The following is a 16,877-nucleotide window of genomic DNA, read 5'->3' as shown; positions in this document are numbered from 1 at the left end:
TCACACCATTGCAGTCTAAGGTTGACGCTATTGTCAAAGTGCCTGCTCCGCACGATGTTGCCACTTTGAGGTCATTTCTGGGTCTCGCTGGTTACTATGCTCGGTTTGTGCCGCGATTTGCTGATCTCGTCGAGCCGCTTAGAAGACTCCTGCGGTCTGGTCAACAGTTCACGTGGGATGATGAGGCTGAGCGTAGCTTCCAGCTTGTTAAGACAGCTTTGTCTTCAAGCCCAGTGATACAAATGTTTAACCCAGACCTTGATGTAATTATTACGACAGATGCTTCTGATAAGGGACTGGGAGCCGTTCTTCAGCAACGCGATGGTGACAGCGTACGCACGGTGGCCTTCCCATCGCGTGCCCTGACTCCTGCCGAGCGGAAGTACTCCGCTAGGAAACGTGAGGCCCTTGCTTGTCTCTTCGCGTGCGAGCGCTGGCACGTCTACTTGTGGGGTAGAAAATTTTTGTTACGTACGGACCACCAGGCACTGGTGACGTTACTTTCAGCTGCCAGTACAGGAGGCCGACCTTTGCGTATATCCAGATGGTCAGCTCGACTTTTGTATTATAACTTCGACATAGAGCACCAAAAGGGATCGCAAAACGTCGTGGCCGATGCGCTTTCACGCCTACCTCTTGACTTTGATTCGCAGCAGACGATGCAGGAATAAATTGTGTCCGTTGTATCAGAGTGCCTAACAAAGGAACGGCTGCAGGTGGCCACTGCTGCAGACAGCACACTGCAACAGGTTGTTGTGCACGTGGTACATGGTTGGGCGCCTAGAAAAGCTTTGCCAGCAGAAGTAATGCCGTACTTTAACTGCGGGAAGAGCTTCCTTTCGTTGATGGCCTTTTGATGCCCGGCAAGCAGGTAGTTGTTCCGAGTGAATTAACCTCGCTCCTTATTGGTTTTGCGCACGAAGGTCACCCAGGAATTGAGGACGAAGCAGAGACTACGTGATCTTTACTGGTGGCCGCGTTTGAATAAACAGGTAGAAGAAGCAATCCATTTTTGTCATATCTGCCAGGCCGCGGACAAGTCCGCTAAACCGTCATTTGCACCGCTGCAGCCGGTGACGTTTGCAGCGCTACCATGGCAGAAGTTGGCAACGGATATAGTGGGACCGATTGGCTGGGCCCCTTCAAACTGTAGGTACATGATATCGCTGATCGATTATCATTCCAAGTGGCCTGAGGTTGCCTTTTCATCTACAGTGACGTCACAGAGTGTGGTCGGTTTTTTGCAGACTGTGTTCAGCCGAGAAGGCTATCCGGAAGAAATTGTCACGGATAATGGGCCTCAGTTTAGATCGCAAATGTTTGAAACATTCTTGAGAGAGAGGGGTATTGCGCATCGTTGTTCTTCTCTGTACTATCCACAGGGAAACAGCGCGATTGAACGTTTTAATCGCCGTGCTGAAAGATTTCATGCAGGTTGCCCGATTGGAACAACGGCCCCTCCAGGCTGCTGTGGTTGACTATTTCGGCATATATAAGTCGACGCCGCATGCGACAACGGGTGTGTCGCCAGCTAAGTTTCTCCACGGGCGCCAGCCAAGGACAAGACTCAATACAGTGGGTTTGCCGACAAGAGAGGGTGTCCATGCCGGTTCGAATAAAAATGTTCCTGCTAGGGTTAAGGCGAAGCAGACGTATGCAAAACAGTACAGGGACAGGAGGCGAGGTGCGAAAAGACCAGCCTTTAGTGTAGGGGACTTCGTTCGGGTACGCAAGCCAGCAGGCGGTGGGTAAGCGTCGGTAAACTACATGGAACCTTTCAAGATTGTCGGCAGAAAAGGCAAAAATAGCTTTTTGATGAGCGACGGTCGTTGCTGGAACGCATCTAAACTAGTTCGGGTTCCCTGCAATCAATCGCAGACAATAGAACAATGGGAATGGGAATTGCCTCATGACTATTCGGGTACCGCTGGGCCTGAAAGCCGCGCAGACGCTGAACAGGGTGAAATGTTGCGATCGCCGGAAACAAGGGCTGAAGTTAATGAAGAAGTGGTTGCTCCTTTAGAGGATTCGGTGGAGCAACCTTTGCGTCGCAGCACTAGGGTACGCCGACCTGTCGAAAGATTTGGGTTTTCTTTACCTGAACAATAAGTGTTTAGTTCGTGTTATTTTGGTTGTTGCAAATTACTATGTTGTATTTTCAAGCGGGAGGCGATGTTTTATCCTTCTTTCTTGTTTCAGTTTCGTTTCTTTCAGTGTACATATCGTCATCGTCATTGAATATGATTTCCTATATAAGTGGCTTTACTGTGACTAATAAAGGAGGGTTTTTTGCATACTGCGCTTGCGTGGTCCAGTGTCATGCGTCTGGTCTGAACCAGACACCACAGAGCGCTTCGTAGGTACGCTGCACCAGCTTGTACGAGACATTCGCGAAGTCTTTAGAAGCAAATGTCTTAAAAGCACATGTACACGTGCACCTCATAAGTTCGTTTACTTGCGACTGCCTGCAATGCACATTATTTGCCTGCTGGGTGAAGGTGATGGCGGGCTGTGAGATTGTGTCAGAAACGTAGAATGCTTCCCAGATTTCCTCAACCTTCCTTGCATTTGTTGCATTCCTAAATTTGTTTGCCTGAATGCAGATGGTTGTTTGCACCTTCCAAAATGCTCAGCAACAGGTTTCGTGGGACACACCTCTGTTCACCTTTGTCGTATGGTCGTGACGGGGCCATATTTGTGCATATTGCCAAGCCACATTAAGAAGGTGCATTTTGATTTTGGAAAAAGTGCCATGCGCTATTGCGCTGTGGTTGGCTCCGCAATGCTGACGTTGAGCCATTTCTGATATTTCTACAGTGCCGGTGCAGCGATGTATCTGACGAGGATGAGACGACATTGAAGTTCAGCCCATTTCCTTACTGCTTGGATTGTATTCGCGGATTCCCTGCTTTGCACCTGTGCTAAGTTCTTCTGTCGGACATGCTTTGAACAGGAGTAGTGTTTTCTTCTTTCGATGTGCTGTGTCTTAAAAAAAAACCTTAGCTTAGTGTTGGAAGCAGACATCTGTGAGAATATAACAGAAGGTTTAAACAGTAAGTGAGCTGCTTTATTCAATTTGTGCAGTGAATAATGTGCTGCAGGAAACGAGTCGCCGAGCCTTTCAGTGCCAATGATTTGAACATCAGAAATACAAGTGGTTTTTCAATAAGAAAGTACGAACGGAGAGAGCGTGGCTAGCAGTTGAAGGTTTAACAAAACACTGCACGCTAGGCTGCAGGTTTTATGAGGGCAGTTCCAGGGCGCAACGTCCATATGATTTGGTCTGTATTGGTCCCCAAGCCTGCTATTCTTAGTGGCACGGGCAGGGACACTTTGTTTCTTTTTTTTTCAGTCCAAATAATTTTTGTAATTGTCCCCAAACACTTCTAACAGTCCTTGCGCAGTGCATTATTATCTGCTTAACACAGCTGAGATGTTTGCATTGCAGTCCATATAACGCGACAAAAATATGCGGGTCCAAGTGGCCTTTGTGCGTTTTGACCCTGTCCATTGTTCAGATTGTTAGTTGCAGTGCTAACAAGGAGTGCATGCTTTGAAAAGGTTCATTCCCCAGTAAAACTATGCATAATTCAATTTTTCATATTACAGGGTGGATATTAACCACGCATAGCTGCAAACAGCAAAATGTAATTTTTTAGTTCTGACAGTGCTGCAATCACGAAATCTTTGCTCCATTACTATGTTAGCATGAGTTCGTAATCAGGAAAAATATGTACTCTCGCAGTGCTATATTGTTGTGGTTCATGAAATTATTCATCCCAAATTGGCACGCTTTTTGAAAAGCATTCCTGTCATAGCCAACTCGACATTCTTCGTGACGTACTCTTCCACCTTGGCGTCTTGAGAAAGCATACGATAATATCCCGCATTGAATAATGCCGAAGTGCTCACGTTTAACCTTCCGTACTACTGTTCTGAGATGGATTTAAGTGATCCTAGCCGGCTGTCAGCCGTTGGGCCATGCTAATTCTAAGTCAACCTGCCTTCACGAAAGGTGGTACTGTACTTGGGCCTTCCCTTTTTCTTACATTAATTACAGGCCTTCATTTCGATGTTTCATTTAAGTAATCTTCATTCAATGCAATGTGGTCTGCCATCCTACTATCAATACCAACATTCTAACCCTCCAGTACAACCATCTGCGTGCTCGAGAATGGCTTATTAGCCAATTCTAATAGGACTGCCCTAATATTTTTAGTGTCAATTATACCCGTCTCCATTATGAGCCCTAATGTGTCAGTATTTCCTTTGTGGTTGTATCCTACCCTGCGTCAAGCAAAACAACGCACAGACTTCCATTACGTGATGTGGTTAAAATCCTAGGTGCGTATGTTTACGCATGTGACTTTTGTGTGCATGTGTCATTTGATCCTTACCTACATTTGAAATGGCCAGCCAGATATGCTACGAGGCTAGCATTTACAGCGTTTATAAAAGAGTGCCTCCTACTCTTCTCCTCTATAATAATGCTTACTTACTATATTCATTTATTTATTTTCAATACTGCCCATCTAATCTGAAACCATAGCAGCAGGGCAAACAACAATGAGCAACATGATAAATTCAAGCAGTGCACTAGTGAGTTACATGGCAGAAAATCAAGGTGAACATAAAGTATCAAGAAAAGTAGAAAGTAGACCCTACTCATTAGGAAAAAACATCTTGGACTACGAAAACAACTATGCACACTCGTATTTAAAAATTACATTGCACATACAGTTCTTTTGATTTGAATGGAGTCTCATTACAGCTGCAGTTATTTTTATATATTAACAGGAGTGAAAAACATGAAAAAGCCCAAACCTGTACTGAATACTAATTTATATATAAAGTTGCTGTTTTCCTTCGATTAGTAAAGCGAGTTTTCATGTGAGGACCTAAAGAAGATTACTATTTTGGTGCATAATTTGTTAAGAGGAGGCCACAAACCGAGACATTTGTCTGCATAATTACATGCACCTATTCTAGAACAGTTTAAATTCATGTAGGCTCCCTGTATGAAGCAGAAAAGTAGGCACAGCCTAGACCAAGATCTTCGAGCAACTTATGCTAACGACAAAGTTATTTTAATGTAAGATATGCTTAGGAGAACTTTAGCGGCTGAAAACCAAACTGGCATTGAAATAAGCTTTACTTTCCCGAAGATGTTGCTAATAGGCAACAGATGGCAAGTTCTCAAATTTTGTGTATAACAAATGGCGGAGCCGATGTTTACTTTGATCTGCTGTTTTAAAAACCAGAATCACCGTTATGATTCCTTATTTTTTTGCTGGTCAGAAAAAAGTGTTAAGCATCACTGTAAAGCTATACGAGAGAACATACGCACCTATGCTCCACACACATCTAAATTCTTACTTTTTTATTTCATTATATTTTCAGACAACATAACTTTCTTTCACCCTGTAGATATATTTCTACAAATTATGCTTGAGATAATCACTATACATAGTCAATTCATCCTGTTTCCCTGAGCATACGAAGTATTCTTCGCCAGTCTCAACAAGGAGGCGTCGAGGATCTGTAAGCCAATTTACCAACTCTAATTTCATGTTATGTTTACACTGAAGGTGGCATATATGGCCTTTTACTAAGTACTAAGCAACCACTTTGTTTTCATTCACATGGGCTATTTTAGAATCTTTTTGAGTTGTACAGAAAACATGGCAGCTTTTTTCTGCATGCGACAACATTGACTGTCTCTCAGCACAACTCTCCATGCTTGTTTGCACTGCTGCATTCCGGCGTCTGAAATTTTCATTGCAATATGAGCTCAGGAATGAGTGCTAAAATAAAACTGGTAGCCCGCTTTCACTGTGCAAAAACAAAGCCGAGCATTTTAGCGCAGTGATGCATGGCAAGACTTCTTTAATTGCCACCACACTGTGCTATTTCAATTTTCGCTTTTATAATGGAGTCAAAAACATGACAGAAAAAAATCTGTATTGTTCCATGGTCAGTCTTCTGTAAAATGCAAAACTGCCGCAGTAACAACCGATTTTACACATTTCAAATTAGTGGGAATGTTATAATTTTCTCGTGTATTTGGAGTCGTATTCGACAGCAGTGTGCTGAAATACATATTTTTAATGCATGCATAATTCAGACGCACACTTCTTATATCAATAAATAGATAATTGTCTTTTGCAATAACAGTCAAGTGGGGAGATAGAAAGGAGGCCTGCTTACATTACAGTGACACCCAAAGTTTATAGATGACAACTATACTCCGCATGGATTAATGAAAAAGCTACGAAATAACGACAAATAAATAGATTTAAACAGACTGCAGTGGGCTAGTAAAAAAAACTGATGATTTAACCTTTGCCCGATATTAGCTACGTGAATTTCCTGATGGTAATTGCAAACGGTTGAGCTTGTACTGCTAACCTAGATTGTTAGTCCCGTACCCTTGGTTGCGATAATTCGCGATACGAACCGCGTCGTCGTTCTGAAATCGTTCTTGCACATTTGGGGATAGCGTAACTTTCAATGGGGGCACTCTTCAAATACTGGAGGGCAAAAATATTATACCATAGTGGGAACGGTTGCTTTTGTAGGCGGTTTTTAGTGGAGAACAGCGGACTAGCGATCGAAGGATTTGTGTTACGTTCGCGGTTTTTTTCCTTTCTTCACTTTCTGAAGTAGAAATAGCCCCAACGTTAACCGTTTCCCGCGAAGCTGTTTCAGGCAAAGCTGGGCCGCAGTGTTGCAGGCGAGCTTTGACTTCGTTCGCACACGTCAGCTGTAGCGCCGAGATGTGTAGGCATCACAGCCAATCGCGGTTTTACATTATACGAAAAACCTCACAGCTAAAGAAATTCTTGACCTCACGAGTGAGCCACAATCAATGTGGATATTCGTACCGCAGGATATCTTCATGTTTTGCAACGCCTTATGCCTGTGCCGCCGCACAGGCGGCACTGACATGGGGCGCCAATCAGAAGGTTGGAGTCGTCCGCTCGGTCGCACGCAGCAAACTTTACCGCGCAACCCCTCATGCGCCCCGCGCCCTCACGCGCCCGTGCGCACGGCCTCAAGGACACGTCCGCATGCTGCTCAAAAACGATCGTACAGCGTCCTTAAAGCCGTACTTTTTGCGTGGCTTTGCGCTACGTTCACGTTTTGTTCCGTGCCCTTATCCCCTTCCCGCAAGTGCGGACTTGACTACCTGCTCCCAACTAGCACGGATTGTATAGTTCGCCTCACCCATATTTTTCTTCTTTTCTACCCTTGTATGTACATAGTTCACTAAGCATCGAGACGATGTTTTCCTTTCGCGGGGGGAATAATGCCACGTGCCTAGCACCACGCCGCCTCCGTGCTTAGTCGAAACAGCGACGAAGCGGCGGCTGGCTCGTGAGGCGCGCTCGGGCTAGACCTGGCTCGTGGGCTAAAAGGACCGACCTCATCCTTGGGTTCTCCCCTACGCCTACCTGCACAGCTCTCCTACTGTTCAACTAAGCGCGGAGGCCGCGCGGTACCAGGCACGTGGCATTATGTTCACCTTCTTTTAAACAGAAAGCATAACTACTACCCTCCGTAGTTTTTTTGCCGTGTGCGCCGAGCGCGCGTTTGAAATTTGACCGACGAGAAAACACGTGACAGCTATGACGTCACTCAGCCGCCGCCACCGAAACCGAGCACTTGGCTCTGTTTCTATAGGCTGGCTGCGTTCTTGTGTTCATTGGCGTTGGCGTTGCCAGCGCTCTAGACTCCGATGATTTTGAGGAAAGTAAGGGCGCGTAACTGGCTCCCTGGGTCAGTGGACGCCTCAATCGAGCTTCAATGTACGGGGCGGTGGTGAAAGAGAGAGATGTGGGCTGCCTGCATTAGCGATGGCAACGCTGTGGTATACACGCGGCACTGCACCGTTAACCACCACCTGCGGGGGTGGCAGGATGAACGCGCTGCGTATGCACTGTGTGCGGAACGCACTCAACGTTACAGACGCCAAGCCGCGTCTAGTTGCCCGACACACCACAGCTTTCGCTCTCTAACCAGGTTCAGCAGTAGTTTAACACCAGCTATTTTTTTTTACACAACAGCAGAGAGCTACAAAAAGAATTGTTGAGCAGAAGACATTCTAGGATCACCCGCACAATGGAGCATTCTTGCGTTCTAATATTCCCACCGCTACAAGTACATATGTATCCGACCAGCTGAGTCGCCAGAATGAAACCAATTGGAGTTGCAAAGCAGATCAACAGGAAGTAAGGGACCATAGGGTCATCACGGCAGTTGCCATAGCAAATGCGAATTGTTTTTCTAACTTCTGTTTTTCCTTCGAAACGTCATAAGTCGCTTAATTCGACGTCGTATTACATTCCAGTGCTGTTATTTTAGAAGAACGGCAGATTGGGCGAGTTGGAAATGCTCCATAATATTAAAACAGCGCTAAGCAACAAGGACAAAGAACGCTGTTATTTTACTTTGTAACGCTGTGAAGGGGAAGCCCTCCTGTGTCTCCCTGAAAGCAGCACAAGCGGCTGGTCGGTCACAATGTGATTCGTCCCAGTGAAACACAGCTGCTAGCGACTGAGCTGAGTTGACTTTCACCTATAGGCCTGTGTTCCCTTCTCTTTTGTCGTGGCCTGTGCGCGCATACCACTTGTTGCCATAGAGTGAGGCAGCGACGGAGTCCCACCACCCAAGGGCTACACGGAAGCTTCTCCTCGCCCAAACTCGCGAATACCTCGACGACGGCATCCTCAGGAGCAGAACCAAAAGCCGAGTTATCGCTCCAAGCGTCTCTTCTCCAGCAAACGCATCGCTATATCTTGATGCTGGGAACGGGTAGTTTTCCACTCGCTGCGCCCGACTGTCGCGCTCTTCTTCTGTCGACTCCTCAATACGTAACATATGCGCAACAGGGCATTCCACCTGTCAAGCGAGCACTTCGTTCCTGTGGCTGTTTTTTCTTCTTCTAGCTTTCCCTGCTCGTTGCGCATCGAGGGACAGCCGAGAGGCCTCGAGGAATCTTAAAGAACACTTCCGCTACTGCCTTCGCCAAGCGATTACCTTTTTTCCGTTCTTTTCGCCTTGCAGCCGGATTCCCCAGCAATTCATGGCCGACGTGATCGATTGAGACCGTTCCTTTTCCCATGTCCTCCTCGTGAAGATGCCGGTACAGTCCAACGATGAAAACAGTGCGAGGAATCTTCTCTCGTTGCCACTATGTAATGCTGGCGAAGTCGTGCTTTTTTCCTTTTCTAGGTATATCTGTCTCGTAAAACATTCCCGATGGGATAGACTACCAGCGTACTTTTGATTTTTCGCCGGTTCTGTGAGAGTGCCACCGACGTGGTCTGCATCCTTGCTTTCAACAGCGCCGTATAGTGTAGTGACTTTGTCAAAGCAGATACCGACAGTGGTTTGCTGCGGTATGCAGGTTTGACGCCACTGTTCATTTGTCAAGGCGGTAGCAGGTCCTACAGTATTTGCTCATCCAAGGCACCGCGGCGAGATGGCTTGTTCACAAAATATTTCGAACATTTAGCGCTTACTGTCTTACACTGTTACGCCAGCGGAACAAGAGGTAAAGATCGCAACTCTAATGTACCCATTGGAGAAAAAAGAAACTTGCAAAGTCGTGTCACAAGTAAATGCGGCGCGGAGATCCCTCGTAAGCTGCTAGGCGCACTCCCTCCTGTACGCCAACGTAAAGTGCTCGCGAATTTTCTATATTCAAGATTTCAATTACGGAGCCGTCAAATCTGTCTGTCGTTGGCTTGTTAATTGAGATTCGCGAACATGGTGGATCCAGTGAGCGTTGTGCCGCGTTCTTTCCCATGTCCAGTGACGCGTTGTTCTGTCATCATGTTCACAGAAACGTGTTCCGTTCACTGATGCGGCTTACACGATGCTATTTATTCTAAGCGCGCTTTTTTACCATGACTCGACTTGCCATATCTGGCACGGGCTCCTCAGCCGCGCTCCTTGTACAGGTGTCGCTTCTCAGGACCGCAGTGGCCAACAAACAGAGAAAGAGCACATTTCAGCGAGTTAATCTGTGCTTTCCGCCATATCTTTATGCCTTCGCGATGTGTAAAGGAGCGCACGGGCGGACAGAGAGGCCTACAGGAAGACAACGGCGGCGTCACAAGAAACAAGTAGTTTCCGCTCACTTCCGGCTGCCATTTCCGGCGCTGGAAGTGTACTCGTTCGTAACCTCTCTGTTCTCGCTTACATTGTTTACTCTAGTTGCACCCAAACATAGCGAAAAGAGCGCCAACCGCGGGTATAAGGTCTAAATAAAACGCATGAGGAAGGGCCGTGCATGCAAGACATCTTCGCAGCCAGAAAAAAAAAATAATGGACGACATTGCGGGATTTGTCGTGATAAAGTGGCGCCACTACAAGGATGACATCGTGCTAAAATTGTGCAAAATCAAATAGTGGCGAATACGTCGCGACGCGTAGTTTGTTCCAAAGTGATCAACAACTCCTCTGTACGCCTTCTCTCTGCTTGGCTTGAGCAGCTTTTTTCTGTGCGGCCTTGAGGAGCTTCCAGTCTGAAGCATCTTTTTCTGCCGCGGTGTCGCTGTCTGCTAAAACTGGGCTGCTCAAGCCTTTTTCGGCATTCGAGCCCGCCTTACCTAATGATTAATGTTCGGATGTAATATGATTTTCTGACGCATGCGTTATTTGCCAGTTCTCCATAGTCGCACAGCTGACAGGAAATTCCAAAGCGGTACTTTAGCTTTTGTTTCATTTTTGTAAAATGGCAGCACTCGTTTTTTTTTGTTCCTTTCCACTTCACCCCATGGTTCAGAACCCTTTTTCACTGGAGAACCACATTGTTCAGTACGCCGTGATTTAATAACGAACATGTAGGCACTGTCCTGTCACTGTCAGAATTATGGAGAATGCTCAAAACAACAACAAAAAGGATAATAAGCCGGAAGTCAATTTAAAGAACCAAAACACATCGGCTGCTTCAGGCCGCTTCTAGCACCCCGGAGTTGAGGCAAGATAATGTGATAATGAGACAGCACTCGAGCCTGGTATTACCATAATAAAAGGCGTGGGCTTTTCAGGAACACCTTAAAGAAAGCAGAACAAAAGAAGCGTGCGCAGTACCATGTTTTTCGGAATCGGCTTACCTCTTGCGGGCTTGTTCAGTTTGGCCCGCCGGCTTGGCTAATAGCTATCACAGCTCACAGCTCAGTAGTCTAAAGACCGCGTGGACGTGACTGCAGCTCCGTGGGTTTTAAAGCGACCGTTGGAAAAGCGGGAAATCGAGGAAGTGTTGAGAGTCGTCCAGCCGTCAGGCCGTTTTCGCTGTGAGCGCAAAAACTGGCCTTGAGGTGTGCGCGGCTGCGAACCTTGACTCAAAAAATCAGGAGCGCCCCCTTCCGCTTGCAGGGCAAGGGGACAAGCTTTGACAGTACTATTTACACCATTTTGTGAACATTTTGTAAGTCATCTCAGTGACAGTTTGAATCTTGCCATTTGCAGTGGACACTCCTCTTTCAGTTGTCCTGCCAATTGTGGCGCGCCACAAAGGTCAAACTTGTCGCCGCTTATTATTCGATCTGTCATGAAAGGTATTTTACTTTGCGTAAAGAGCTCAAAAACGCCTTAGTTTGCATTTAACGTGAAGGTTTTCTGTTCTTAGTTGCGGTGAGTTGCAGAGGGAGATTCAAGCTGTGAATGGGCGGTGTGGGCGCAGCGCCGTAATATTAAATTGCAATAGAACGGTAACGTCAGGAATAAAGAACGACTTTTTCACAGTTACTTTATAGTGCTCCTGTATAGGATGCTGATGTCGTTCACGACTTAACAATATATCTAGAATGTAAGCTCAGCTGCCAGGCGCACTGAAGACATGCGATGCGCTGAGTTATTAAAATTTTGGGCTTAGTCGCACGATTACCGAAGCAGTCAAAATCTAAAAGTTCGTCCCCCTGCTTTACTAGCCGTTTGGTTTGTCAAAATTAAAAGTTTGCAATGTTGTGTGGGAGTGGCTCACACATATTAAATGTGCGATGACTGAGCGCAACGAAAAGCGGTTTTTTTCGGTTATTCCACAACGGATACACAGGAAGTCGACGCTATTTTATTCCCAACTTTTCTTGTCTGAGCTGTACCTAGGCCACGTTAGATAAGGGGTGAGCTCTGAGACGATATATTCCTACAAAAACAGTTTGCACGGATCACTTGACTCTACTGTACTGACCGGTACACTCTAAGAGCGCCCATGCAGTGTGCTAGAAATTGGCCTTTTTATGCTGCCTGCCTCATATATCTGTATCCTTCACCGCGCTTGCAACTTGGATTTAATTCTCATATTTGGTTCAACAATCCAGATCTGGACATTTATGTTCCTGAGAGATACAACACGCTTGCTGTTGTGGAATTATGGTTAAAACATAATATAGCCTCTAGTACCTTACTCACGCTTTACATGCTGTTCTCTTTTTAGGGCTGTATATTGGTGCACGACTGCCGAGGCAAGCATGGTATTTCTGAACACCGAAAGTACTAAAAGCTAGCGGTGTAATCCGTGCTACGCCTGGCCTATAGACCCCAATGCAGAAATGTGTGCATGCTGACCCTTGTCCTTGGGTAATAAGAACACAGTTTTTGCGTGAAATTTTCAGAGGTGAGTCCAAATATCCCTTCCATCTCGATTGCCGGATGAATTCGGTGCAATTGAGACCGGCGAGAGTGTAGACAACGAGCTCTTGTTTGCAAAAGGAACGCATCTTGCATATCACCAGAGCTGACACGTACTTCCTTTGGCGCAAAGTAATTACGGAACAGGGTTTGCTTCTCAGCATTTTATTGAAGCATTTATGGCTCACCTGAAGCCGAAAGGTCTCATGGAGACATGCTTTGGAACAACCCACACAAATGACTGGCAGAATTTTATTTGTTCGCTATAGACGTAGCCTCTTCTGTTTACCAAGCTGCAATGACGATCAGAATAATGATGCGTCCTAAGCAGGGTTCGTCTTACCTCCCACAGATTCGATGCTTAAGGAGCGCCATTAATGCTTCGCTATAAGGCTAAGAAACAAACTCCGCTGCCGCGTTACTGCTGCTAAAAATCGTATGTCTCGTTTATTTTCGGCTTCCTTCAGCACGTGCTAACTACGTTACTGAGTTCCTGTTTAGGATCTGAGCTGGGGTATGACATGCTATTGGTTTTTTTTGTGTTTTCTTCAAGTATCATATTTTTTCTCAGTTATATAAAATGGTTGAATGAGAGCAGCGTCGGAGGTCTTTTATTTGCTTTTCGGGCTCAAGTTATAACATTATTCCAACAAACACCTCGCTTTCAAGCCTTCAATTTCTTTGTCCCGCCTACACAGGCCGAATTAAAAATTTAAACACATGTAGACAGGTAGCTAGATGGCATTCGAGACGATCAACAAAATCCGCGTTTGGGTCTGCTTCTATTTAAGGCGTGACGTTGTGTTTGTGGAGAAGCCACCACCCGCTAAATGTTGTAGGCATGCGCAGTAACACGATCATAAGTGGAATGGCTCAGCCAAAGCATAGAAATGGAAGGGGCGGTAAAGTTACATTTCTTCAAGCTGGCTTATTTTCCGGAAGAGGCTTCTAACCTTGCGACATACAGGCGAGGCGAGCTGTATTCATAACAGGAACTGCATTTGACGGAATGATGGCTTGTAGCAGGAAACAAGCGTATCTGACTTGTTTTATTTTCGCTATTTTTCCTTCGTTAAGCTCCTTCTTTTCGGATGGCAGAAGATAGGCGAGTATACCAAAAACAAATTCTAATCCGCGCTGTAGAGTTCATCGAGTCATTTCAGACAGAAATGTAAAGGAGTTTACAAAAGTGGCATTCCGAGTAGGCAGGTTCCCACCGTCTTTGTAATCACAAAAAATATTCCTTATATAAAGGGGACATCATGCATGCGCTTTAGCAGACGTTAGTTCCCGGAAACAGAGATGCTTAAATAGAGGGGCTCCGCTTAAAATTGCACTGTAAATACTTACATTTCCGTGGCTGATTATGAAGAAAGTATCCCCCGACGTTCCCTGTCGGATAATGTAGACACCAGGAGGGTAGAAATCCTGCACATTGAACACATTGTCATCAGATCAGTGTGCTGCTGTCTGCCGCATTTTAGCCAGCGGCGAGCGTGCTAGGCTAGCGGCATGTCAAAAAGAAAAGGCGAAAGACGCGCATTTTAACTGGGCAGCAAATATGGGGCCACAAACCACAGCTTCAGCCAGTGCCACTTCAGCGCATGTTTTTGCATGAAAACCTCTGTCGCGTTCTGTAGTCAGCCGGGAACACGTACTTTGAGTGGCGAAATAATGATGAAAGAAGTTTAGAAACAATGTTTCCTGTAGTGTACAGCGAACTAGCGAAAAAATAGCGGAAAAAAGCACACGCAAATAGGCCGAAAAATACACAGGGAAAGGATAGTGTTATTTCTACTCTACCTAATATTGATTATTTTGGGGGGCTACTATTTCGCCCAAAAGCCCTGTACTATCTTGCCTGACCAAAGCTTTTTGAAGCGAAATTTGATACATTTCCAGAAATTCATGCAGGTTTTGCGTTACGGGCTTAAAGACCCCGAAGCGAAGCAAAAACTTCAAGGGGATTGCTAATACATTCCGAACGTATGATCGTGAAGAAGGTAAACGACGATGCTGAACCTGAGAGGGTGTCAACCGCAAAACACCTAAGAATGCTGTCCCAATCTGCTGTTCCTGTTCTGGAGACTGTGAACTAACACAGGGTATGTTGAGGTAATCCTGAAACAAAAGCGAGAAAAACAAGCCTTAGCCTTCAGCACTGATGTGTGTGCCTTAGTAAATCCAGAGCCCCAAGGGAAGAAAGGACGAAACCTTTTCTTAACGATATAGTCAGCTCCTCGTTTTTCGAGGGCTCCGTTGGCGTGCGCAGCGATCCGGGCACCCTTGCTTGTGCGCGAGGTCCGAGCTAGAGCGAGTGCCCCCCCCCCCCCCCCCCTTCTGGATCGTCTGTCGGTTCGGGATCCGGGTTTTCTTGACATTCGCATAATATATGTAAAATAAATTTTCATTGCCTTCGCAGGATCTGCATTCTAGATGTACCTTTCTAGGTAGACTGTGCTCAATAGGGTTTGGGGCATGTACTGGTTTGTAGACGGATGAGCATTACCTCTACCTCCTTATTTATTTCCGCTTTAGGAGGGGGCATTTCTGCTAATTCAGTCTTTATTGTAAAATTTCTCAATATGTGGAGAGGGGTTCCTTATTTTGCCAGGCTCGGGGTCTCGACTGAAAATGGCGTGAGCTGTGCCATGTGCGCCGTTGTTACCCTGAAGAACTGATGCTCAGGTGCCCACAATATTGATGCTTGTTAGAGTTGTTTCCCGTTATGCTCTGGGATTGAGGCGGTCATTCTGGCTATCCTCCTAGAAAACATTTTGGTGGCTAGTTCGTTGACCATGACTATGACCATGACCATGGCTAGTTCGTTGACCATCTCGTGACCGTGACTATCTATGGCAGCTACCGCTGCATCGTCCGTATTGGCCGTTATAACCACATACTGTTTGGGGTTTCCTTTTCCCTTTTTTATGTTATCAGCTTTGGCTCTTTCCTCCCTTTTTTACGCGAAACGCAGGATTCAGGTTCCTAGAGATTGGAGCTACCGTGACTTAATTTTATTCTTATAGGTACATCCTCTTCGCAAGCCTCGACTGAAAACTTTAGATTTTAGTCTCGCAAGCAATGCTCTTCCTGTTTTGGTACCAGAGAGTCTTGCTTGTTGTGACGGTAGATGAGCCTCATCCAATTCGTCTAATGTGCTTTGTGTTCTTGGGGTTTGGAGTTTCTCTATATAGGCAGGCCATTCCAACACTATACCTCAAAGGCGCATTTGATAATATCATGCAAATCGATATAGTATTAAAGTGCCTCCGATGAATATTATATGGAGCTAGGGAGTATAATTATGTGAATGGTTTTCTATCGAACAGACAGGCAATCATTAGTGTGGAAGACTTAAAATCTTAGACCAACTACCTGAGCAGTAAAGACATGTCTCAGGGAACAGTACTATCACCCACGTTGTTTATTGTCGTGCCGTGGAAATTACCGGATCAAATTAGCTGGCATCACAGGTCTGATGCACGGAATTTATGCAGACGAGATCACCCTTTGGGCTAACGAAGGGCCAGACGGAGAGCTGCAGGCCAATCTACAAGAACCCATTGATATAATTCAGGAATATACGAGTAAGATTGACCTAAACTGCTCAAAACACACGTCATCGCTTTTTTACATGAACAGCACGGGCATTAAATGATCCGAGAGGCATGATATTGTTTAAACTGCAAGAGATGCCCAACCTGATTGTCTACAGTGTACAGATATAACTTTGAGAAATTGATGAGCACAGGGGTAACCTCAGCACCAATAAAATAGCTAAACAGGGTATCTAAACAACTGGCAAAAATGATTGAGAGAGTGACTAAGAACAGACAAGGTAATTAGGAGCCGGAGTTGATAAAATTGATTCGAGCCTTTGTTTTTAGTGGACTACAATACGTCGCTCTATACCTAGCTCTGAAGAAAAACGACAAAAACATTATAAACGTGAAAAATAGGAACGCGTACAAAAGGGGGACCGGGGTGTCCGCTGAAGACCCAACGGAGGACAATTGAAAACTGGCAGACCTGCAGGTGAAATTAAGAATTAAGTGGAAATAGCGGGATTCTTTTTTTTTTGTCAGCTGCATACGCTTATGATAGTTTCACAAGCGCCTTCCTCGCTAGAGAAAAGCAATCCCAGGAAATCTGGAAAACAGATTCTAGTTCGTGTGGTTGCCTCCACGTTCTGCATAACGCAAAGCGTCGCAAAACAAGCGCGATAATTTTGAATG

At 45.6% G+C, this 16,877-nt stretch overlaps 1 protein-coding gene across 1 annotated transcript in view; it reads right to left on the bottom strand.

The window, feature by feature from the left end:
* Positions 1 to 16,877, bottom strand: part of LOC144116041 (cGMP-dependent protein kinase, isozyme 1-like) — an 827,405-nt gene that overhangs the window by 98,271 nt on the left and 712,257 nt on the right. Inside the window, exon 7 of the mRNA XM_077650707.1 lies at positions 13,990 to 14,067. Within this exon, the coding sequence (XP_077506833.1) occupies positions 13,990 to 14,067 (78 nt within the window). The remainder of the gene's footprint in view (positions 1 to 13,989; positions 14,068 to 16,877) is intronic.

Source organism: Amblyomma americanum, chromosome 1 (assembly GCF_052857255.1).
Source record: "Amblyomma americanum isolate KBUSLIRL-KWMA chromosome 1, ASM5285725v1, whole genome shotgun sequence".
Lineage (NCBI taxonomy): Eukaryota > Metazoa > Arthropoda > Arachnida > Ixodida > Ixodidae > Amblyomma > Amblyomma americanum.
This window is presented reverse-complemented; position numbering and strand designations above follow the sequence as displayed.